Below are 21,339 nucleotides of genomic sequence, written 5' to 3'. Positions count from 1 at the left end.
GGTCACCTCTCTCTCACATCACCATTGGTCTAAGTATTGGTGCCTGTCAAGGTAAAGCCTAGCCCAATGCAAGTCATCTACTCAGTTACATCAACTCAGATCCAGATACATCCATTCCTCGTCCCTGGCGATCCTTTCCGGCATCCTTCACACTAGAGTCAGCATAGTCCCACACTACGGACTCATCAACCCTATAGGTCATCCACATATAGTAAACGGGAAGCTCTCATGTCCTCTCACGGGTTGGTTACCGGTTTTGAATGCCCATGAGCCCAAGTCTATCCATATGCAACTCTACCCATACATGGCCCCCACAATGTGATTCATGTCCCCTCACGGGTTGGTTACCGGTCTTGAGCACCCATAAATCCCCATTGCTACCACGGGTCATTCGGTCACAATACCCTTCCAAATCGGGTCTGATATAACAGGGAGTATCCTAGCCAAACACTGCTAGACAAGTCCTAAGTATGAAAACCAATAATCTGGGAAAGTGTCAAAGGGCAACACTGGAAATATCCCATACTACTCCCAATGAGGTCCAAGGACAGAAATGTCAAAAGGACATTCCCCAATCCCAAATCATACCTAAGCAATCACATTCATAATTCAGTCATATCATCCACGACAGATATCTCATCATATGAAAGAGTATAATAAGACAAGATTAAATAAATAAGCAACATACATGAATAAGTATTCATACATGATCGATTACATAAAGTAAATAACGAAATAAGATCCTAATGTACTTGCAGCATTCATATCACAATAGAAACTAATCATAACAGTAGCAAATCTAAGTAGTTCCCAAATTAGAAACTAAATCTATGCAATCTATGCTACTATGGTAACAACTTTTCTTACCTTAAATAGATTCGAATAGATTCCGGACGAACAAGAGGATGAATCCAAAGTTAGCAAACAAACCCTAGAATATCATCACACAATCATTAGGAAGTAGTCCTAAAAGAATAAGCATCAATTGAATCGAATCGGACAAAGAAATCAAATTCTGTTCTTGCGGGTTGATTGGCTGGGTCGACTGAGTCAGTCGACCCAGGCAGTCTGCCAAGAGCAAATCCGAATCCAAGAATAGAATCTTGATCCGAAACCTATGCTACACAATTCGGAATGCGACGAAACTTGGAGAGAATGTCAAATACAGTAGTCTAAGACTAAAAATCATAATTTAGACATCAAACAACCATTAAAACCATTACTTACTAATTTGAAATCATAGTTTCTATTGTAAAAATCATGGTTTTCATTGGAAACATGCTATGAACGAAAGAGATGAACTAGAGACGATAAGGTCTCATTATAGTACAAGAACACCATAGATCAAAGGTATGAATAATCATAGGGAAGCATCTATAATGCTAGAATAAATTGAAATAAGAATATGATCATAGTTTAAGAAGAAATCATAAAAATCATGTTAAGAATGAATGAGATGATCATGGCATAAGAAAATGAAAAGAGATTGTAAAGATATGACTACAAGGTTGCAGCATCTTCATCATAATCTCAGTTCAAAGATGAGAGTGATCATGGAAAGAATGAATCAAGAACACAAAAGATTGAATACTAACCTTTGATTGAAGAACAAGAGAGAGAACTAGCAAGTTTGCAAGATTAGATCTTCTTCTACACTTTTGGAGGCTTGGAGATGGTTTCCCTTCGTTCTCTAAGTGCTTTGGAGGCTAGGGATACTAAAATCACGAAGTCATGGGGTATATATAGCAACATAACCTAAACAGAAGATTCTGCTAGAGTTTAGCATCTCTGGGTCGATTGGCTGGGTAGCCTGGCCCAGTCGACCCAAGCAGTCGACCCAGGCAGACAGCAAATCCAAAGATAGGGATTTGAGGGTCTTCCACTACTCGGAATCAAATGAAACTTTAAACACATATTCTATAACTTACCTAGCATGGAAAAATGACTTTAAATCATATCCCACTAAGCTCTAAGGTCATCAACCAATCTTCTCTTCATCAAGGCGTAGTCTCCTTTCTATATCCAACACTGTCTTCAAGTATGGGGCATCATTCTCAATCTCCATAGGTTCGGAGTCGAACATTATGTCTTCTACCAATATGGCCCATACTTGACTTTCACTTCTACTTCGGGTCTTCGGACCTACAGTCAAAGAGTATCCGGGTCAAGGTTAGGGCCGGGTTTCACATTCCCCCCTCCTTAAAAGAAATTTCGTCCTCGAAATTGAAAGCATATCTGAACTTCCAAAGAGATGAGGAAACTTCTCCTTCATGTCTTCTTCCTTCTCCCAAGACGCTTCTTTAGGGGTATGGTTCTTCCACTGAATCTTCACCAAAGAGATAGTTCGATTCCTTAACTGCTTGTCCTTTCTATCCAATATTTTAGCCGGTTCTTCCTTATAAGATAGATCAGCGCAAAGTCCTACAGGTTCTTGCTGTAGTATATGATCCGGGTTCTCAACATACTTCTGAAGCATCGAAACATGAAATACATTATGAGTCTCAGCGAGTGACGGAGGTAAAGCCAAATGGTAAGCAACTGATCCAAACCTTTCAAGAATCTCATAAGATCCAATGTAACGAGGACTAAGCTTTCCTTTAACATTAAACCTCATATCACCCCCTTTATAGGCAATACCTTTAGAAAAACGTTCTCGCCAAATTGAAATTCCAAATCTAATCTTCTTCTATCAGCATAAGATTTTTGTCTTGACTGAGCAGTCTTAATCCTTTCTCTTATCATATCTACCATCGCACATTTTTAGCTTCAATCATTTCTGGGCCTAACACTTTCCTTTCTCCAGTTTCGGTCCAATACAGAGGTGTCCTACAAGTATTTCCATACAAAGCTGTAAATGGAGCCATGCCTATCGTCAACTGATAACTGTTATTATAGGCAAACTCAACCAAAGCTAAATGTTCATCCCAATTACAACTCATATCAACAACACAAGATTTAAGCATATCTTCCAAAATCTGAATTGTCCGCTCAGACTGTCCATCAGACTGTGGGTGATGAGCAGTACTCAAATTCAATTTGGTTCCCAAAGCTTTCTGTAAACTATTCCAAAATCTTGAAGTAAACCTAGGGTCACGATCGGACACAATACTCACAAGCACTCCGTGCAGACGAACAACATTGTCCACATAAAGTCTAGCTAACTTATCCATAGTGTGAGTGATCTTCATAGGAATAAAGTGGGCTGATTTGGTCAATCTTTCCACAAATACCCATACAGTGTCATTACCTCTACTTGTTCGAGGCAAGCTAGTCACGAAGTCCATAGTAATGTTCTCCCATTTCCAACCAGGTAAGGGTAGGGGCTGCAATAATCCAGACGGAGGTTGTCGAACAGCTTTAACACGTTGACAAGTCTCGCACTTAGCTACAAAATCTTCTACATCAGCCTTCAATCCAATCCACCAAAAATGTTCTTCCAAATCCTTATACATTTTTGTACCTCCTGGATGTACGGTAAAGATCGACTGCTGTGCTTCCTTCAAAATTTCCTTTTTAACATCTTCAGCTGCAGGCACACAAAGTCTTCCTCTAAACAATAAGGCACCATCCATAGATATACTAAAATCAGGGTCCAAATCAAAATTTAAAGAAATCTTCTCTATTTTCTCTTTCAATTCCGGATCCGAATCTTGCAGGGCAACAATTCGATCCCTAAGGGTGGATCTTTCTGTCATGGCTGAAAGCACAACATTTGAACATTGCGAAACAACTTCCAATTCAAAATCTGAAATTGACTTCAACAACGACTTGCTCAAAGCATTCAAATCTAGATGCTTCTTGTTACTTTTTCTACTAAGAGCATCCGTAACAACATTTGCTTTACCAGGATGACACTGAATATCACAGTCATAATCATAGACTAATTCCAACCATCTTCTTTGTCTCATATTTAATTTCTTTTGGGTAAAGAAGTACTTTAAGATTTTATGATCTGTGAAAATAGCAATCTTCTCACCATACAAGTAATGTCTCCAAATCTTTAGGGCAAAAACAACGGTTGCAAGTTCTAGATCATGAGTGGGATAATTCCGCTCATATTCTTCCAATTGCCTTGAAGCATAAGCTATCACATTCCCATGTTGCATTAAAACACAACCTAACCCAATCTTAGACACATCGGTATAGACTGTCAGACCACCGGAATTATCGGGTATTGTCAAAACCGAGGGGCTTGTCAATCTATCCTTCAACTCTTGAAAATTCTTCTCGCATGCGTCAGACCAAACAAACTTTTCCTCCTTCCTAGTTAGCTTAGTCAAAGGAGCAGCCAACTTAGAAAAGTTCTCAATAAATCTCTTGTAATAACCAGCCAAACCTAAGAAACTTCTTATTTCTGACACAGTCTTCGGTCTTTCCCACTCGGAACTGTCTTAACCTTGTCGGGATCGACACGAATACCTTCAGCTGAAACAACATGACCAAGAAATACCACTCTTGGAAGCCATAAATCACACTTACTAAACTTGGGATACAACTTCTTCTCTCTTAGTCTTTGCAATGTAATACCAAAATGCTTCCAATGCTCTTCTTCGCTCTTTGAGTAAATCAAAATGTCATCGATAAAGACAATAACGAACTTATTTAACACATCATGAAATACTCAATTCATCAAGTCCATAAACACAGCAGGAGTATTAGTCAAACCGAAGGGCATGACTCTGAACTCAAAATGACCATATCTTGTCCTAAAAGTTGTCTTACAAATGTCACTAGCTTTCACTTTCAACTGATGATATCCGGATCTCAAATCAATCTTTGAAAACACTACTGCACCTCTCAACTGATCGAAAAGATCATCAATCCGAGGCAGCGGATACCTATTCTTAATGGTCAATTTGTTCAACTCACGGTAATCAATGCACATACGCATACTACCATTTTTCTTCTTAACAAACAAAACCGGGGCTCCCCAAGGCGATACACTAGGCTGTATATAACCTTTATCTGAGAGTTCATTCAGCTGGTCTTGTAGTTCTTTCAACTCGGTAGGCGCCATTCTATATGGAGCTTTAAATACCGGAGCGGCTCCTGGAATTAATTCAATCGAAAATCCCAACTCTCTATCCGGAGGTAATCTTGATAAATCATTCGGAAAGACATCCTTAAAATCACAAACAACTTCAACTTCTTCAAGCTTCTTCTTCACTTCCTTGACTTCACTTTCAGCTGTAGCACTTTCCATTAGTGCACAAACTTGCATCAAGGCAGTCAAAGTCTTCTTGCAAACTCTTCCTTTATTACCTTGAAACTCAAAGGCTGAATTACTACTAATTTGAAATTGAATTTTCCTCGAAGAACAAACAATTACAGCCTTATGGGCTGTCAACCAATCAATTCCAAGAATAACATCAAAGTCTTTCATGTCAAGAATCACTTAGTCGGCTTTCAATTTCTTCTCGCAAATCAAAATGGGACAATCTTCTATCATCTTATCTAGCTTCACAATTGATCTAGTAGGAGTACTAATCATTAAACAACTAGACAATTTCTTAGGTAACAAGTCAGTCTTCCTAACGAATGCAGACTAGATGAACGAATGAGATGCACACGTATCAAAGTACCTGTCACAACTTCATGACTTGCATCTTGTTCAGTACCAGATATACTAAACACTTTTCCAGGCACAGGGGCAGGTACACTCTTCGCTACAAGAACATAGGGCTGATTAGGCTTCTTGGGACAAGTATGAGCAATATGACCAGGCTGCTTACAAACAAAACAAACCGGCTGCCCAACTAAAGGTGCTACCACTGGAGGCTTTTGACCCATAGGTCTAGGGTTCACACTCACTGGCCTAGCATTTGGAACATTCACAATTGGTCTGTTCCCACTGAATTGGCGCTACTGTCCAGCAGGTGCAAAACTAGAATTTTGGCCAACACTTCTAGGCTGAAAACTAGGAGTAGGATACGGTGTAGGTCTAGTGAACCTTCTTTCCGTACGGTCAACCAAACAAGTGTTCCTTGGCTGCCACGTCCTTTGCACATGCACACTTTCCTTCTCAATTTCTTCAATCTTCTTCGAAACTTGAACTACCTGAGGGTAGCTCTCAATCGAAATCACAGTAAGATAAGCCTTGATTGCAGGACGCAATCCCTTGAAAAACTTCTTTGCCTTGGCACGATCATGTCTCACAGAATCTGGGGCAAAGTAAAATAGCTCTTCAAACTTGATATTCCAACACAGACAAAGGTCCTTGCGTAAGGGCCATGAACTCAGCTTCCTTAGCATCAGTCACTGCTTCAGGGAAATAGTTCTTACAAAATGCACCCTTGAAAATTTCCCAAGTCAATCCACCAATATTCCAATATACCATCAATAATCACTTAACCTTAGTCTTAGCATATCCAAATACGGCTAAAATCATCACTTTAATCATCAAATAGTCATTCATGAACCATATATCAAAATCCCCAAATTTATCCAAAGTTCCAAAATTTTACTCCTTGGGTCGAGTGGCTGGGTCGAGTCATCCAGTCGACCCACGCAAACAGTGCGCGAAAAACACCTTAAAAATCACATTTCTCATTTCATAATCATTCCAAAACACCAAGCTTCGTGGGAGAGCTCTAAGGCAAGGTGAAGATTCTTGGTCTCAATCATTGGATTTCATCTCCATTGCTTCCTCAAGGTATGATTTCTCTCTCTCATCCTCAATTCTACTCATTCCCCTACTCTTTCTTGCTATTGAGACCATGACTAAAGTGCTGCAACCTTGCAAACACTTAGTCATGTGTTTAACCCTTTCATCTCCATTAGTTTCCTTCCACTCTTGCTATGCTATACTATCATTTTGATTATTAGCATTGCATTTCTATGATTCTTTTCATTCTAACTTGTATTATTGATCTAAACTGATGTGTAGATGTATGCTAGGTTTGATTTATTATTGGTTTATGATTCTAATCTAGTTCTTATCACTTCCTTAGCTGATTCCCCATCATTCCTTGCCATTGCAACAAATTCCAATTCAATTCTTGATGTTTAGCATATAGAACATAGGGTTTGAATTTGGGTATTCCTAATTGGACCATTAGATTGTGTTAATACTTGTTGTATAGTGTTCTTATACTGATACAATCAATCCCTCCAAGTTTCGGATCGATTCGAGCCCCGAAAGATCGGTTTTGAACCAAAATCACTATGCTGTCCATCACTGTTCATCTTGGTCGACTGAGTCTATCAACCAGCCAGTCGACCAGCTGAGAACATCAACTATATTTGCTCAATTTGTTCCGTTTGATCTCCGATTTGATTGTTTCATTCTCTAATGTTGCACATATGTTGTCTAGGGTACAAGCACTGACTTGGGGACTATTCTAGTGATACTTGGTATTATTTTTTGATTCGATTAAGGTAAAGACAATTATTATCATAATTACATGAATTATGTGAAACTTGCCGCTCTATTTGAAATGTGGTAGATTTACTTTCCATGTAATATTTTAGACACCTTGTGACTACTGTATACACTTCATAACAGTAGCACCATGTTATATATCATTTTGAATTACCATGCTTACTTATTTTGATAATGACATATGTGATCAATTGTGTTACATTGTATCTATTTTTATAAGATGAAATATCAATCATGTATGATATGATGGAATTGAGCATGTGACTAATTAAGTATGATTTGGGATTGGGGAATGTCCTTCCAACATTTCTGTCCTTGGACATCGGAGGGAATAGTATGGGATGTTCTCCGAAGGTGCCCATCGACACTTTCCCGAATTATTGGATGACATACATAGGACTTGTCTAGATGTATGGCTAGGATGTCCTTGTCGTATCAAACCCGAATTGGAAGGGTATTGAGACCGAACGGCCCATGGTAGTAGTATGGTTTGATGGGCGCTCAAGACCGGTAACCAACCCGTGAGAGGAAAAATCATACTACGGATACCTGAAAGGGTCAATTTATTGGTAGGGTTGCAAATTGCTAGACTTGGGTTCACGGGCGCTCGAGACAGGTAACCAACCCGTGAGAGGACATGACAGCTTCTCGTCTACTATTTGTGGATGACCAATATGGTTGATGAGTCCATATTCCTGGAAAGGATACCCGAAAGGATCGCCGGGGGTGAGGAATGGACGTATCTGGATCTGACATGATATGACTGGGTAGATGACTTGCATTGGGCTAGGCTTTACTGCGACATGCACCAATACTTAGACCAAATTGAGGTGTGAGAGAGCGGTGACTTAAACCCTAGCCATGGATTTGTCCCGAGGGATGCAAGACCCAATTCCCACCGGCTTTTGTGATTGTGACCTACCCAGAGAAGTATGGTGCTATGACTTAAAGCATGTCTACCATAGAGACTAGCATATGTAGAGTTAGAATCATATTTGCATCATTTGTCTCATCATTTCGCATCATATGACTTGTGTATTATGGAATAACTGCTTTGCTGAGTTCTTTTGAACTCATTCCTTTCTATCCAATTGTTTTGTTAGATTTCTCTGCAGGTACCGAAGAAGTTGATGGCTCATACCTCGAGGCAGACCAGGATCCCGCATACTACAATGAAGGTCTTGGCCATTATGAAAGTTACGGTGAAGGTACCGAGGGTAATTACCCTCCGTACCAAGATTAGCCCGACTTTGGTGTGGGAGAGGCCATGCTTAGTTTCCTTCATGTACACCTATGAGGACACATTGTATAAGACCGAGGAGACCTTAGCTTAGGCCCTTACACTGCTGTTTTGGAACCTAGATCTATAATTTAACTTTCCCTGATATGCTCTTTAAGTTTTGGATTGTGACTTAACTTTGATTGACTACTTTCCATGGCCCTGAGGGGAGTGACTTCCGCTCACTCTCTCTTTTTGCATTATATATATATATATATATATATATATATATATATATATATATATATATATATATATATATATACTCTAGTATCTTTTATTCCGCACTTTGATTATCTGTTTATCTTATTCATGATTCTTTTATTATATGCTTTTTACCTTGATTATTATTGTTCATGATTGTGTTATCGCGTATGTGGGAGGCATGGTTGCTCGATATTTGATCCTTGGGACTATGGATCACATACCCGGGTATGCCTGATAGGGTACCTGCTGGGTGGATGTGATAGAGTGGTATCAGAGCCCAAGTTCAAGTGAAACCCCAACCACAGAGACGATAACGGGACATTCCTGAGTCATAGATCCAGAAGTGACTCCTATATTCTTGGAGTGAGTAATAGATAACTTGGACTAGAAACTTAATAAATAAAGAATAAGTGAATTGTGAAATCCCACCTAATCCTAACCTTGTTGGTGTGCCAAATGCAAACCTACCATATACGTTGTTCAATTTATTCTCTGTCATATGAGTTGCCTAGTTTCATTTGGTAAAAGTTTACCTTGAAGCTGATCTTTTCTCCCTTCTATTTCTTCTTGTGCCTTCTATTTCCCTTTGATAAGAGGGTGATCTTAAGTCATTCCCATGATTGATCATCCTATCCCTACTGTTCTAGAGTGGACCTCCATACACTCTATAACCTTGTGTTTTCCGCACATGATGTCTATCTTTAGTCACTAATTTGTGAGAAGGAATTACTGATCATTGGAGAAAAGAACAAAGTAAAAGGTGAGGAATATACTTAACCTTATCTTGCATGTTTAATTATGTTAATTAATTTTTATTATTAATATCTTGGTTTGCTTTAGTGTTATGTTGTGATTATATCTTCTATCTTTCAATATCTTTGAATAGTGACATGAGAGTGTATGAGATGGATGATATTGAATTAAATTTCTCATTTTATTTCATGTTGCAAACTAGGGTTGTGGGTTCACCCATTGCCCTAGTGACATTATATGATTGCTTATATTGTGGTTGGGAATGGGGAATGCCCTTTTGGCATTTTTGCCATAGGATACCAGAGGAGGCGGTATGGGACGCATTCCTATGCTGTCCTTGGATCTTTGCCGATTACTGATTTACATATTTAGGGCATGTCTAGAAGTGTTTGGTTAGGTGACCTCATGAGTACTACTACCCTTTCAGCAAGGGTATTGAAGCCGGTTAACCCGTGATGTTAGTGGTTGGGTCCTGTGTGTCAAGCAGGCCCACTATCATCATAGAGAGGTAGGGTTGCATATAATAGATAAGGGCTCATGGACGCTCAAGACCAGTGAAATGACCCGTGAGAGGACATAGAGATCATCCTATCCATTAAATGTGGATGACCACTTGGTTAATGAATGGGGTCCAACAGATGCCTCCTGTTGAGGATTCCATTCATAGGTGGGAAGGTATTGAACCAACAGAGCACTAGGCATGAGGGGAGATATCCGGACCATATGTAGTACGAGACCGTATGACTTTGCATTGGGCTTAGAGTAATCCTTGACACGCGCCAGATCTTATACCAATGGTGATGTGAGAGAGTGGTGACCTAGTCCCCAACCATGGCTTGACAGGACTTTACACAACAACCGCGAAGAACCCAACAGACGTGCATCAGAGCTGTGAGGGAAGAGTAATGAGACCACCCAAAGAAGACTGGTGTATGACTTAATGCGTGTCTACCATAGAGACTTCATGATAGAGTTAGGAGCATAATCATTCATATATCATATCATTGTCATTAATTTCATTATCGATATTTATGTTATATGTGTGGTGTGGAATCTTGAGAATGAATGTGTGATATGACGTTGAGTTGACCTCACTGAGTTCTGTTGAACTCATTCCTTTTATATGTTTCTTTCTATTAGATTATACTTCAGGTTATGAAGACTTCTTTCAAATGGAGGATTCGTTGCTAGTATATCTTCTTGAAGGAGTGACCGAAGAAGAAGTGGACGCACATGGAGCTTCATGCCAGTATCATGACTGTTCTTTTGGATTGGATTCCATTAGAGAGCTAGTTTAGTTTATTTTTCCGCTGCGAATAAAACTACTCTCTTTTCTTTTCAAAACTTTGATGTTATACTTTTATTTTGAAGTAATGGATGATTGTAACCATTATTTCAGTTTTGATAACTTTATATGAGAAACTTGATTTATTCTTGTCCATTTAATTATACTATATCATGTTTTGTATGGATTTGTCACTAAACCTAGATCTTGCGGTGTATCACCCCCATGGGCATTCGGGTATGACCAGATCCGGCTGGGTGGGGTGTGACACTATTGTTCTAGAGTGGACCTCCATACACTCTATAACCTTGTGTTTTCCCCACATGATGATTTCGAAGAGAAATTAAATGTGATCTTCATGATTTGTTATTCCTTCTAATTGTTTCAAGACTTCAAGCTTTTCATCTCCTGTTCTTCAATCAAAGGTTAGTAATCTCTCATGTGCTGTATTGATCTACTCTTACTATGTTATATTCTTTGTGATTGAGACTATGAAGAAGATGCTGCATCCTTGCAACCATCTATTTTACAATCTCCTCTCATTCTTAAGGTTTTATGATCCTCATATATATCTTCGCCATGATCCTTGTAAAATCTTCATGAAGCCATGATCATACTTTCGATTTGATTTTAAAGCATGTTAGATTTACTCCTTTGTTTTTGTTACAAAAGACTTACTGTTACTTGCTTTCAGAAGATTTTGGGAGAAGAAAGGTCAAGATAAAAGAAATGTCCTCCAGAAGCCTAGTACTCTCCCAATTTTGAGGACACCCTATTTGTTTTGAGATAAAGAAAGACTTGTGTAATGTTTGACCTTGAAGTCGGACCTTAATTTCAATGTTGCTATCCTTGAAAGCCTTAGGAGGTCATGTCCAACCTTTTCCTTAGAGTAGATCTAATGTCCTGAGGTGAAGGAAGAAGTCCTTGTGGGCCCTCTTTGTGGAAGACATGGTGTTTGACCCGAAACCCATGGACATTGACGATCATGCCCCTTACTTGAGTACATTGTCATTGTTTAGTGAAAACCTGTGCATCAAAGAGGTGTGAACTATTTGAAGTACCTAATGGACTCCCGTGCACAATCCGAAGGTATTTCCTGAAACTAGACTTCTTGATTGACTTGTAGAAGAAAACCCCACTCAATTTGACCCCGTATAGCCTTCCGAATCCTGTCCAAAGTTGCTGAACTATTTCTGTATTTTTCTGCTGAACTGCCTTTGGTCGATCCTCCTTGGTCGATGCATCGACCAAAGTTTCCTAGACTCGAAGTTAATGATTCTTTTGGAATATTCCCTACTCTATTTATTCTAGCCTCATGTTTTGAACCCTATTACACTCATTTAGACCACTGAGAACGAGCGTGGAGCTTCCCAAGGCACTCTCTTGGTGTTTGTGAAGGATTCTTGCCCCCAATCATTGCAATCACACTCTCTTGCCTCCATTATCATCTACAAGGTATGTGTTCTCCCACTTCCTCTCTATTCTACTCCTATCTACGATTGTTCTTGCTACTGAGTTCGTGAAGAAGGTGCTGCAACCTTGCAACCACCTCTTCTACAAGCTCTTTTGCTTTGATTAAACCTCTCTTCATCCTTTCCATGCTATGATTCTCATACATAATGTTCTTTCTTTCTTATTTTGATTTTTCCCTTCTTAGCAACATGATTTCATCTCCTAAACTGATTCCTAGAGTATGCTAGGTCTGATTATATTTTAGTAATCATTCCTAATCTATTGTTTATCATTCCCTTGATTGAATCCCTGATTTCCCTTACAATTGCATTTGATTTCATTATGAAACTTGATGTTTAGCATATTGAATATAAGGTCTCAAATTGGGGGTCTCAACTTTCTAGGTAGTGTTCTTACATTGTTATTAATCATCCCTCCAAGTTTCGGATCGATCCGAGCCCGGAAGACCGATTTCGGACCAAATCACCAACATCCACCTTGCAGCCCCGAGATTGTCTTGGTCGATCCTCTTTGGTCGATCCCATCGACCAAGACCATCGACCAAACATGCTGCTGAACTGTATCCTCCACCGTTTTGACCCATTCGACCTCCGATTTTCCCGATTTCTTCTCTAATCTTCCATTTGTGTTTGTTTAGGGTCTTAAATGTCACATCCACCCAGCCGGTATCCTATTTGGCATACCCGGGATGTGATGCACAGCCCGAAGATCCAGATCGAGTGGCCATGCCTCCCACATACACAATAACATAATCATGAACAATATAATCAATGTTTAAAGTAAGCAATAAACATATCAAATGAATAAGAAAAGATAATCAATCAGAATGCGGAAATATCAAGTATCAACTTCTCATAAAAGTGGTCTCAAGGTGAAGGAGTGATCAGAAGTCACCCCTTCAAAAATAGCGGAAAGGTGGTTAATTAAACTAAATTACAAATCCATATCAAGAGTAAATCCATAAGAGTTAAAGACAATATATCCATAAGTTTTACAGTCATCCAAGGAAATGGGGCACTACGCAAAGGTTTCTTCAATCCTAATGATTGTTTCTTCATAAGTGTGGATGAAGTGAACCCAGCGCGGCCGCTCCCTCACAAAGGTGGGGCTAACCCTGGTATGAACCATAATCCTCCTCGGCACAATAATCCTGACTCTCATCATAGCCATCACCCTAAGGGTAGTATGCGGGATCATAGCTCGGGTCGTAGTGTGCGCCATCAGAGTCTTCTGTACCTGCAGGATAATCTAACAAATTGCACGAAAGGAATGAGTTCAAAAGAACTCAGCAAGGCAAGTCGTTTCATAATACACAGTTCATCCGATACAAATCATGGTATGATGCAATAATGATATGAGACAATAATGATGTATGATTCTAATCCTAAGTATGCTAGTCTCTAAGGTAGACATGCTTTAAGCCATAGCATCATACTTCTTTGGGTCGTCTGTCACTCCCCCTCAATCATATAGATATCTTGGGTCTGTCGGGGTAATTGGGTAAAGTCCTCATCAACCATGGTTGGGGATTCAGTCACCACTCTCTCACATCACCATTGGTATAAGTATTGGCGCATGTCATGGAGAAGCCTAGCCCAATGCAAGTCATCTACTCAGTCGTATCATGTCAAATCTGGATACTTTCCCTATGGCACCGACCAACTCGGTTTCATATCCTTCACAGTAGAGTCAGCGTATCCTATGGCACCGACCAACTCGGACTAATGACTCATCAACCCTATTGATCATCCACAAATGGTAAACGGGAAGCTCTCACGTCCTCTCACGGGTTGGTTACCGGTCTTGAGCTCCCATAAGCCCAGGTCTATCCATTTGCCACCCTACCAATAAATGGCCCCTTTCGGGTATCCGCAGTATGGTTTAAGTCCTCTCACGGAGTGGATACTGGTCTTGAGTGCCCATCAACCATACTCTACCACGGGTCATTCGGTCTCAATACCCTTCCGATTCGTGTCTGATACAACAAGGATAATCCTAACCATACACCTAGACAATCCTATGCATGTCATCCAACAACCCGGGAAAGCGTCAATGGACACCTTCGGAGAATATCCCATACTACTCCCTCCGATGTCCAAGGACAGAAGTGTCGGAAGGACACTTCCCAATCTTAGTCATACGTAGTCAATCACAAGTTCAATCTCATCATATCATACTTAATCAATGATTCATCATATAAACAAAGGCATATCATAACATGATTGATCATATATAAAATCATAAAGTATAATTAAACATGATATTCCAAATGATATGTAACATACTACTACTGATAAGAATGCATAGAATAGTCATGTATGATAAAGAAATACACATAGGAATATAACCATTGAGTTCTCAAAGTATAAGCATGTTTACATAATTAACATACTTTAGTTAACGACCTTCCTTACCTTAATTGAGTCGTAAATAAAATCAATGATCACCAAGAATAGTCTTAGAAATCAGTACTGGTACCCTAGACAACATACAAGTAACATCAGAGAAGAAAACAGTTGAATCAGAGGTCAAACGAATCAATTCGGCCAAGTACAGGCATGTTCTCATATCTTGGTTGACTGGCTTGGTCGACTGTCAGTCGACCAAAACATGTTAACCAGTGGGCAGAAATGAAGACTTGATCTGAAACTGACCTTCCGTTGCTCCGATCGACACAAAATTTGGAGGGCATGTTTATAACAGTATGAGGATACAACACACTAAATTTCATGACGATCCCACAGTCCAATTAGAAATTCCCAATTCGAAGTCTTATGTTCTATATGATAAATATTAAGAATCACATTGTAATTGATCGGAATTGTAAAGAATGATGGGAATCAATCAATTGAATGTTAAGAATCAAATTAAAATCCTAAATTCATAGTAATCTAGGCCTTTCATGCATTTACATATCAGTTTTGAATCAAGACAAGGTTGAGATGGAGGGAATCAAAGTAATGAAGTGCAAGTAATTTTAATGGAGTTATAACATAGTAAGAATGGGGGATGATCATGGAATTGGGAGGGGGAAACTCATGGTTAAGTGTTTGCAAGGTTGCAACACTTGAACCATGGTTTTAGGATCATAAATTGATAGAATAAAGAATAGATTAAAAGAAGAATAGAATGAATCATACATTGAGTTGATGATTAATGTGTAATACTAATGATTGGAGTCAAAGATCTTCCCAAACATCAAGAAAAGCCCAAGAGAGTGTCCAACTTCGTGCTCTGGAGTGCAAATGATTAGCTTAGGTCCTCATTCATGAGTTCCAAAAAGGTAGGGGCAAATGGGGAGTGATTTTGTAAAAATTTGAATTCCATTACTGTTGGTCAACTAGCTGAGACAGTGTCGACCAAGGCATGACAACAACTTCAGGAGTGGATTTGGAAGGCTAGACATGTTCGAATTGAGTTGGGTTTTCTCCTACAAGTCAATCAACAAGTCTAGGTTCAAGAAATACCTTCGGATTGATCACGGGGGTCCAATAAGTGCTTCAACTAATTCAATCTTCATCGATGCGCATACTTTCACTCAACACTGACAATGTACTTAGGTAAGGGGCATCATTCTCAATGTCCATAAGCTCTGGATCATGCATCGAATCTTCAACTAAGAGGGCCCCAACAGGTCTCTTCTACCACCACTTTGGGTCTTTGGACCTGCAACAGTATAAAATCCGGGCCGGGTCAGGATTAGGATAAGGCCGGATTTTACATTAACACTATTATTGGATCACTCCTTTGTAACTCTTGGATCATCATCAACTAAACTTAAGGTAAGGATGGTTATCGCCATAAATACATAGGCTATGTGCTTATGTCTTGTTGTTCATAACTTAGTAAACATAGTCTCTTAATTGCTTTTGAATTTCATAGGGCTGCTATACATGTTTTAGAACTGTAGTATTGTGATTTCATATACTCTTGTTATAATGAATTATTATTCTTGTTACTTGTTTATATGATGAATCATTTCAAGTTATGATTTAACTTCTATCATGATGATGTATCAAATGTATGCGATAGATGGACTTGAGCATGTGATTGCTTAGGTATAATTTGGAATTGGGAAGTGTCCTATTGACGCTTCTGTCCTTGGGCATCGGATGGAATAGTATGGAATGTTCTCCGAAGATGCCCATCGATACTTTTCCGGATTATTGGATGACATGCATAGGATTTGTCTAGTGGTGTTTGGCTTTGATGTCCCTATCGTATCAAACCCAAATCGGAAGGGCATTGAGACCGAACGACCCGTGGTAGCAGTGGGGATTTGTGGGCACTCAAGACCGGTGAAATGATCCGTGAGAGGTCATGAATCACATTATGGGAGCCATTTATTGGTAGGGTTGCAAATGGATAGACTTGGGCTCACGGGCGCTCGATGATCGGTGGGTCATATCGGTGAGAGGACGTGAAAGCTTCCTGTCTACTATTTGTGGATGACCAATAGGGTTGGTGAGTCCGGAGGGTAATATCCGTGACTCTAGTGTGAAGGATACCGGAAAGGATCCCGGGATGGGAGGAATGGACGTATTTGGCTCTGACATGATATGACTAAGTATATGACTTGCATTGGGCTAGGCTTTACCTTGACATGTGCCAATACTTAGACCAAATGGTGATGTGAGAGACCGGTGACCAAAACCCCAGCCATGGATTGTCCGAGAGGGATGCAGGACCCAATTCCCCCGGTGATTGAGTGACTGAGACTTACCTAAAGAAGTATGCTGCTATGACTTAAAGCATGTCTACCTTAGAGACTAGCATTCATAGAGTTAGAATCATACTTGTATCATGTGTTTTATATCATATTGCATCATGTTATGGTTTGTATCATATGGCTTATGTTTTATGGAATAACTGCCTTGCTAAGTTCTTTTGAACTCACTCTTTTTTGCAACATTTTTTGTTAGACTCTATTGCAGGTACTACTACTATCGACTATGACAGTCAACACTCTGAAGACCAAGTTGATGACTCGTACCACACTGGTTACGGTGAACAGGTTGATAAAGACTAGTAGTCCGAGATTGGGACTTAACTGGAGCATTTCGGTTTTGCACTTATGTGTTAGGGATAGGATATCGTCTCATTCCCTTTTTAACCTTTTATTTGATTCGTTGAGACCGTAGTTTAGTTTGTTCCCTTGTCACTTTGGGAACCGGTTGTAACCCTTATTTTTTTGTCGATCTACCTTCAGCTATTATTATAGGACGGGTTTCCCCCTCCTTTTCACACTTTGATGATTTATCCTATTTGCATCATTTCCGCACTCTGATGTTCTTGAGATCCTTCTGAGATCCTTTATTGACTTTTATTATTAAATTATTGGAATACAAAGAATTGTTCTTGCTTTTGATTATATTATTGTGCTAAGTGGCTATGATCGTTCCTAAACTTGATTGGCAGGACCGTGAATCAGTCCCCCAGGTAATCCAAATAGGGCATCCCCTGGGTGGATGTGACATGAATGGTTGAATAATATACCATAATTATAATTTCACAAGCATCACTTAATGCAATAAAAGAACAAGTGAATAATGCACAATAATAAAGTGAAATAAAAGAAAATTACATTAACTTAAGAAAATGTTACATCAAGTTACATAAGGAAAGCATAACTGAAATCCTAGTACAATAAGTCTATCTAGGAGACCGTCTCTGATCTCGAAGTGCCCGGACATCCTTGGAAATTTGTGTGAGATGAGACTGCATCTGATCCTGTTTGGACTCTATCTGTGCATGTCTCACCTCCATCCTCTCATACATCTGCTTCGTCTTGAACTCCATCCTCTCTAGCATGGAAGTCATGGAAAGCATCCGTGCATATAAGTGTGGTGTCTCTAGAGCAGCATGTGATGGGCCCCCTACCTCAAAGTGTGGTGCAAGAATCCCCTGATCATCCTGATCGGCATCACGCATCTTTGCATCCTCTCCGTCCTAATCATCAGAATCTGTAGTATCCTGTCCCTCATCTATTAGTGCCACCCCATCCTCATCCTCAATCTTAGACTCATCCTCCAAACTTGGTGACCTCACAGCACCATCTAGCTGCATGAGCCCAATATTAAGGACGTCGAAATCAAGTGTCTTCGGGGGATTCTCATAAACTTGAAAAAGTTTCCCTGGACCTTGACGTCACCCACGGGAGTATTCATAGTCTTGAACGGGAAGTCATGAGGCTTTCGGGGGAACTGAAGAAATACGAAATAATGATTTTCGAGCTCTAGAATTGGGTAGTTCCTTCTAAACCCGAACATGTTTCTGTCGAGACTCAGAGGGCCTGTATCTTCAAGTATCTTAATAGCAAGCCCTTCTGTGACTTGCTGACTATCTTCAATACTCAAGCTTATAGAGATGGTCAAAACGATGTTTGGAAGTCGATTCTAAAGAGGGATCCAAACTTTGATACGCCCCCCCCCCCATCAAACACATTGTCATCTGGAGGTTTTTGAGAAGCTACAACTTCCCTTTCCCGATTGGGCTGAAGACTTGGTAGACCATCCCATTGCCGATTCAGATGTAAAACTTTTTCTTAATGACTCTCCACCTTTGTCTCCCATTGGCGAAGTGGTTCAAGGAGGGGCTGTTCCGAGTGTCAATATTGCTAAGGATCGGGCCTCTACTTCAATCGAGGGAGTGGCCTCTATGGAGAACAAGGCCTAGAGTTCATCATTCCTCACGTTCTTCATTCTTCTTCGGGAGCTTACGAAACTCTTCGCAATCCCCGAAGATGAGGTTCATGTGCTGAACGAAGGGCATGAATAAAACCTAGAGTTCTTCGTTCCTCACATTCTTCATTCTTCATACCCTTAGTAGGGGGAGCTTATGGAACTCTTCGTAGTCCCCAAAGACGAGGTTCGTGTGCCGAATAAATAACAAATGTATTGATGGTTGTCTTTGATCTTTACACGCATCATGTAACTGAGATATGCCTTTTGTTAACGAAGGAGCTGAACTAATCAACTTATTGCCAATCGTCATTGATCCTTACACGCATCCTGTATCTGAGATACGGAGGTATCTTCGGATCCTTCAAAACTAATAATTTTTTAATTTTGTAAAGGCTAGCCCCTTCTGGCCCTTATATAAATCAAATCTTTTGGTTCAGCTGGCTTTTAAATGTCTGAATGATATTGCTTGAATGCCCTATAACTTTAGAAGGTCTCATTTGGCATTCGAACCAAAGCCTTTTACCTGTAAAATTCTAAAGGTTAGAATTTTACTAGGCTTTCAGAGGTCTCACTCGGCATTCGAACCGAAGCCATTTACCTGTAAAATTACTTAGAATTTTACTAGGCTTTCGAAGGTCTCATTCGGTATTCGAACCAAAGCCTTTTACTTGTAAAATTCCTTAGAATTTTACTAGGCTTTCAAAGGTCTCACTCGGCATTCGAACTGAAGCCTTTTACGTGCAAAATTCCTTAGAATTTTACTAGTCTTTCAAAGATCTCACTTGGTATTCAAACCAAAGCCTTTTACCTATAAAATTCCTTAGAATTTTACTAGGCTTTCAAAGGTCTCATTTTGTATTCAAACTGTAGCCTTTTACCTGTAAAATTCCTTAGAATTTTACTAGGCTTTTGAAGGTCGCATTCGGTATTCGAACCAAAGCCTTTTACCTAGGAGAAACTCCTTAGAATCTTCTTAAGCTTTCAAAGGTCTCATTCGATATTCGAACAGAAGCCTTTTAATGTTATGCCTCTTATGTATATACCTTGCCCCCTTTTCAACAGATTTGATTTTAAACCTGTAAATTGCATTAATAATGTTTGGCTTCTACATCAAAACTTTGAAAATACCAAATTACTAAGGATAATATTTCTTCAAGTGTCTTGCATTCCATGAACGATGAAGTTCGCACTCGGTTGCTATATGCTTCAACTTGTATGCTCCCGAACCGACCGGTTTGACTATCATGTATGGTCCTTCCCATGATGAGTTTAGCTTATTTTGATGACACGGGTTTGATGCTAGAGTGTTCCTTAAAACTAAGTCCCCCGATAGAAATTGTCAATGTTTCACTCAGGTGTTGTAATGGGATGCTATCTTCTACTGATAATGTTGAGTTTGGGCTATAGCCTTTGCTTGAACTTCATCTAATAAATTCTAGGCTATCTAGCAGTCCTTGTTCATTTGCCTTCTCTTCAAATTCTCGTTCTTGGAGAGTTCCTGCCATTACCTCGACTAGAGCTAACGCTTCTAATCCATAGGAAAACTTGAATGGAGTTTCTCCGATGGGTGTTCAAACTGTGGTTTGGTAAGCCCAAAGGATGTTTGGCAATTCCTCAATCCGTAGGGCTTTGTTAGATTCAAGTCTCTTCTTTATTTCATCTAATAATGTTTGGTTCATTACCTCCACTTGGCCATTGCTCTGAGGATATGCTACTATTGACATTCAGTGCTCAATCAAGTATGTATTGCAAAATTGCCCAAGTTGTGGATTGTCAAATTGCGTCCCGTGATCGGTGAAAAGGATTTGGGATTCCGAAGCTATGAATAATTGACTCCAACACGAACTTTTCCAACTTTTTCTCAGTGATTGTTGCCAAAGGGTTTGCTTCTACCCTCTTGGTGAAATAGTCGATTTTCACAATGAGGTATTTCCGACCGCCTGAGGCTTTAGTGAATTTTCCCATTATGTCAATTCCCTACATCACAAATGGGATTGGATCCAAAATTGACGTCAAGATTGTCACAGGATTTTTTGAGACCGTTGAATGAATCTGGCAGTTGTTACAGCAATGAACATATTCCATCGCATCTTTCTAAACTTTTGGCTAGTATAACCCGAGCCTCACAATCTTGTGTGCCAAGGCCCGACCTCCCATATGTGCTCCACAAATTCCTTCATAAACCTCTGCCAATGCAGTTTTTTATCCCTCAGGCCCCAAACATCTGAGCAGCAATCCATTGTAAGATTTTCGATATAATCTTCCATTTTGTATTGTG

At 39.7% G+C, this 21,339-nt stretch overlaps 1 protein-coding gene across 1 annotated transcript in view; it reads right to left on the bottom strand.

Annotated features, from left to right (window-relative positions):
- Window positions 1-18,327: 18,327 nt before the first annotated feature.
- The window catches only part of LOC149015762 (sugar transport protein MST3-like), a 150,294-nt gene continuing 147,282 nt past the window's right edge, over window positions 18,328-21,339 (bottom strand). The window contains exon 12 of the mRNA XM_089156588.1: window positions 18,328-18,438. Within this exon, the coding sequence (XP_089012714.1) occupies window positions 18,328-18,438 (111 nt within the window). The remainder of the gene's footprint in view (window positions 18,439-21,339) is intronic.

The sequence above is a fragment of the Hakea prostrata genome, chromosome 5 (genome assembly GCF_041222555.1).
Source record: "Hakea prostrata isolate BN-2017 chromosome 5, UWA_Hpros_2, whole genome shotgun sequence".
Taxonomy (NCBI): domain Eukaryota; kingdom Viridiplantae; phylum Streptophyta; class Magnoliopsida; order Proteales; family Proteaceae; genus Hakea; species Hakea prostrata.
The sequence above is the reverse complement of the archived record's forward strand: the minus strand, read 5'-3'. Positions and strand labels throughout refer to the sequence as shown.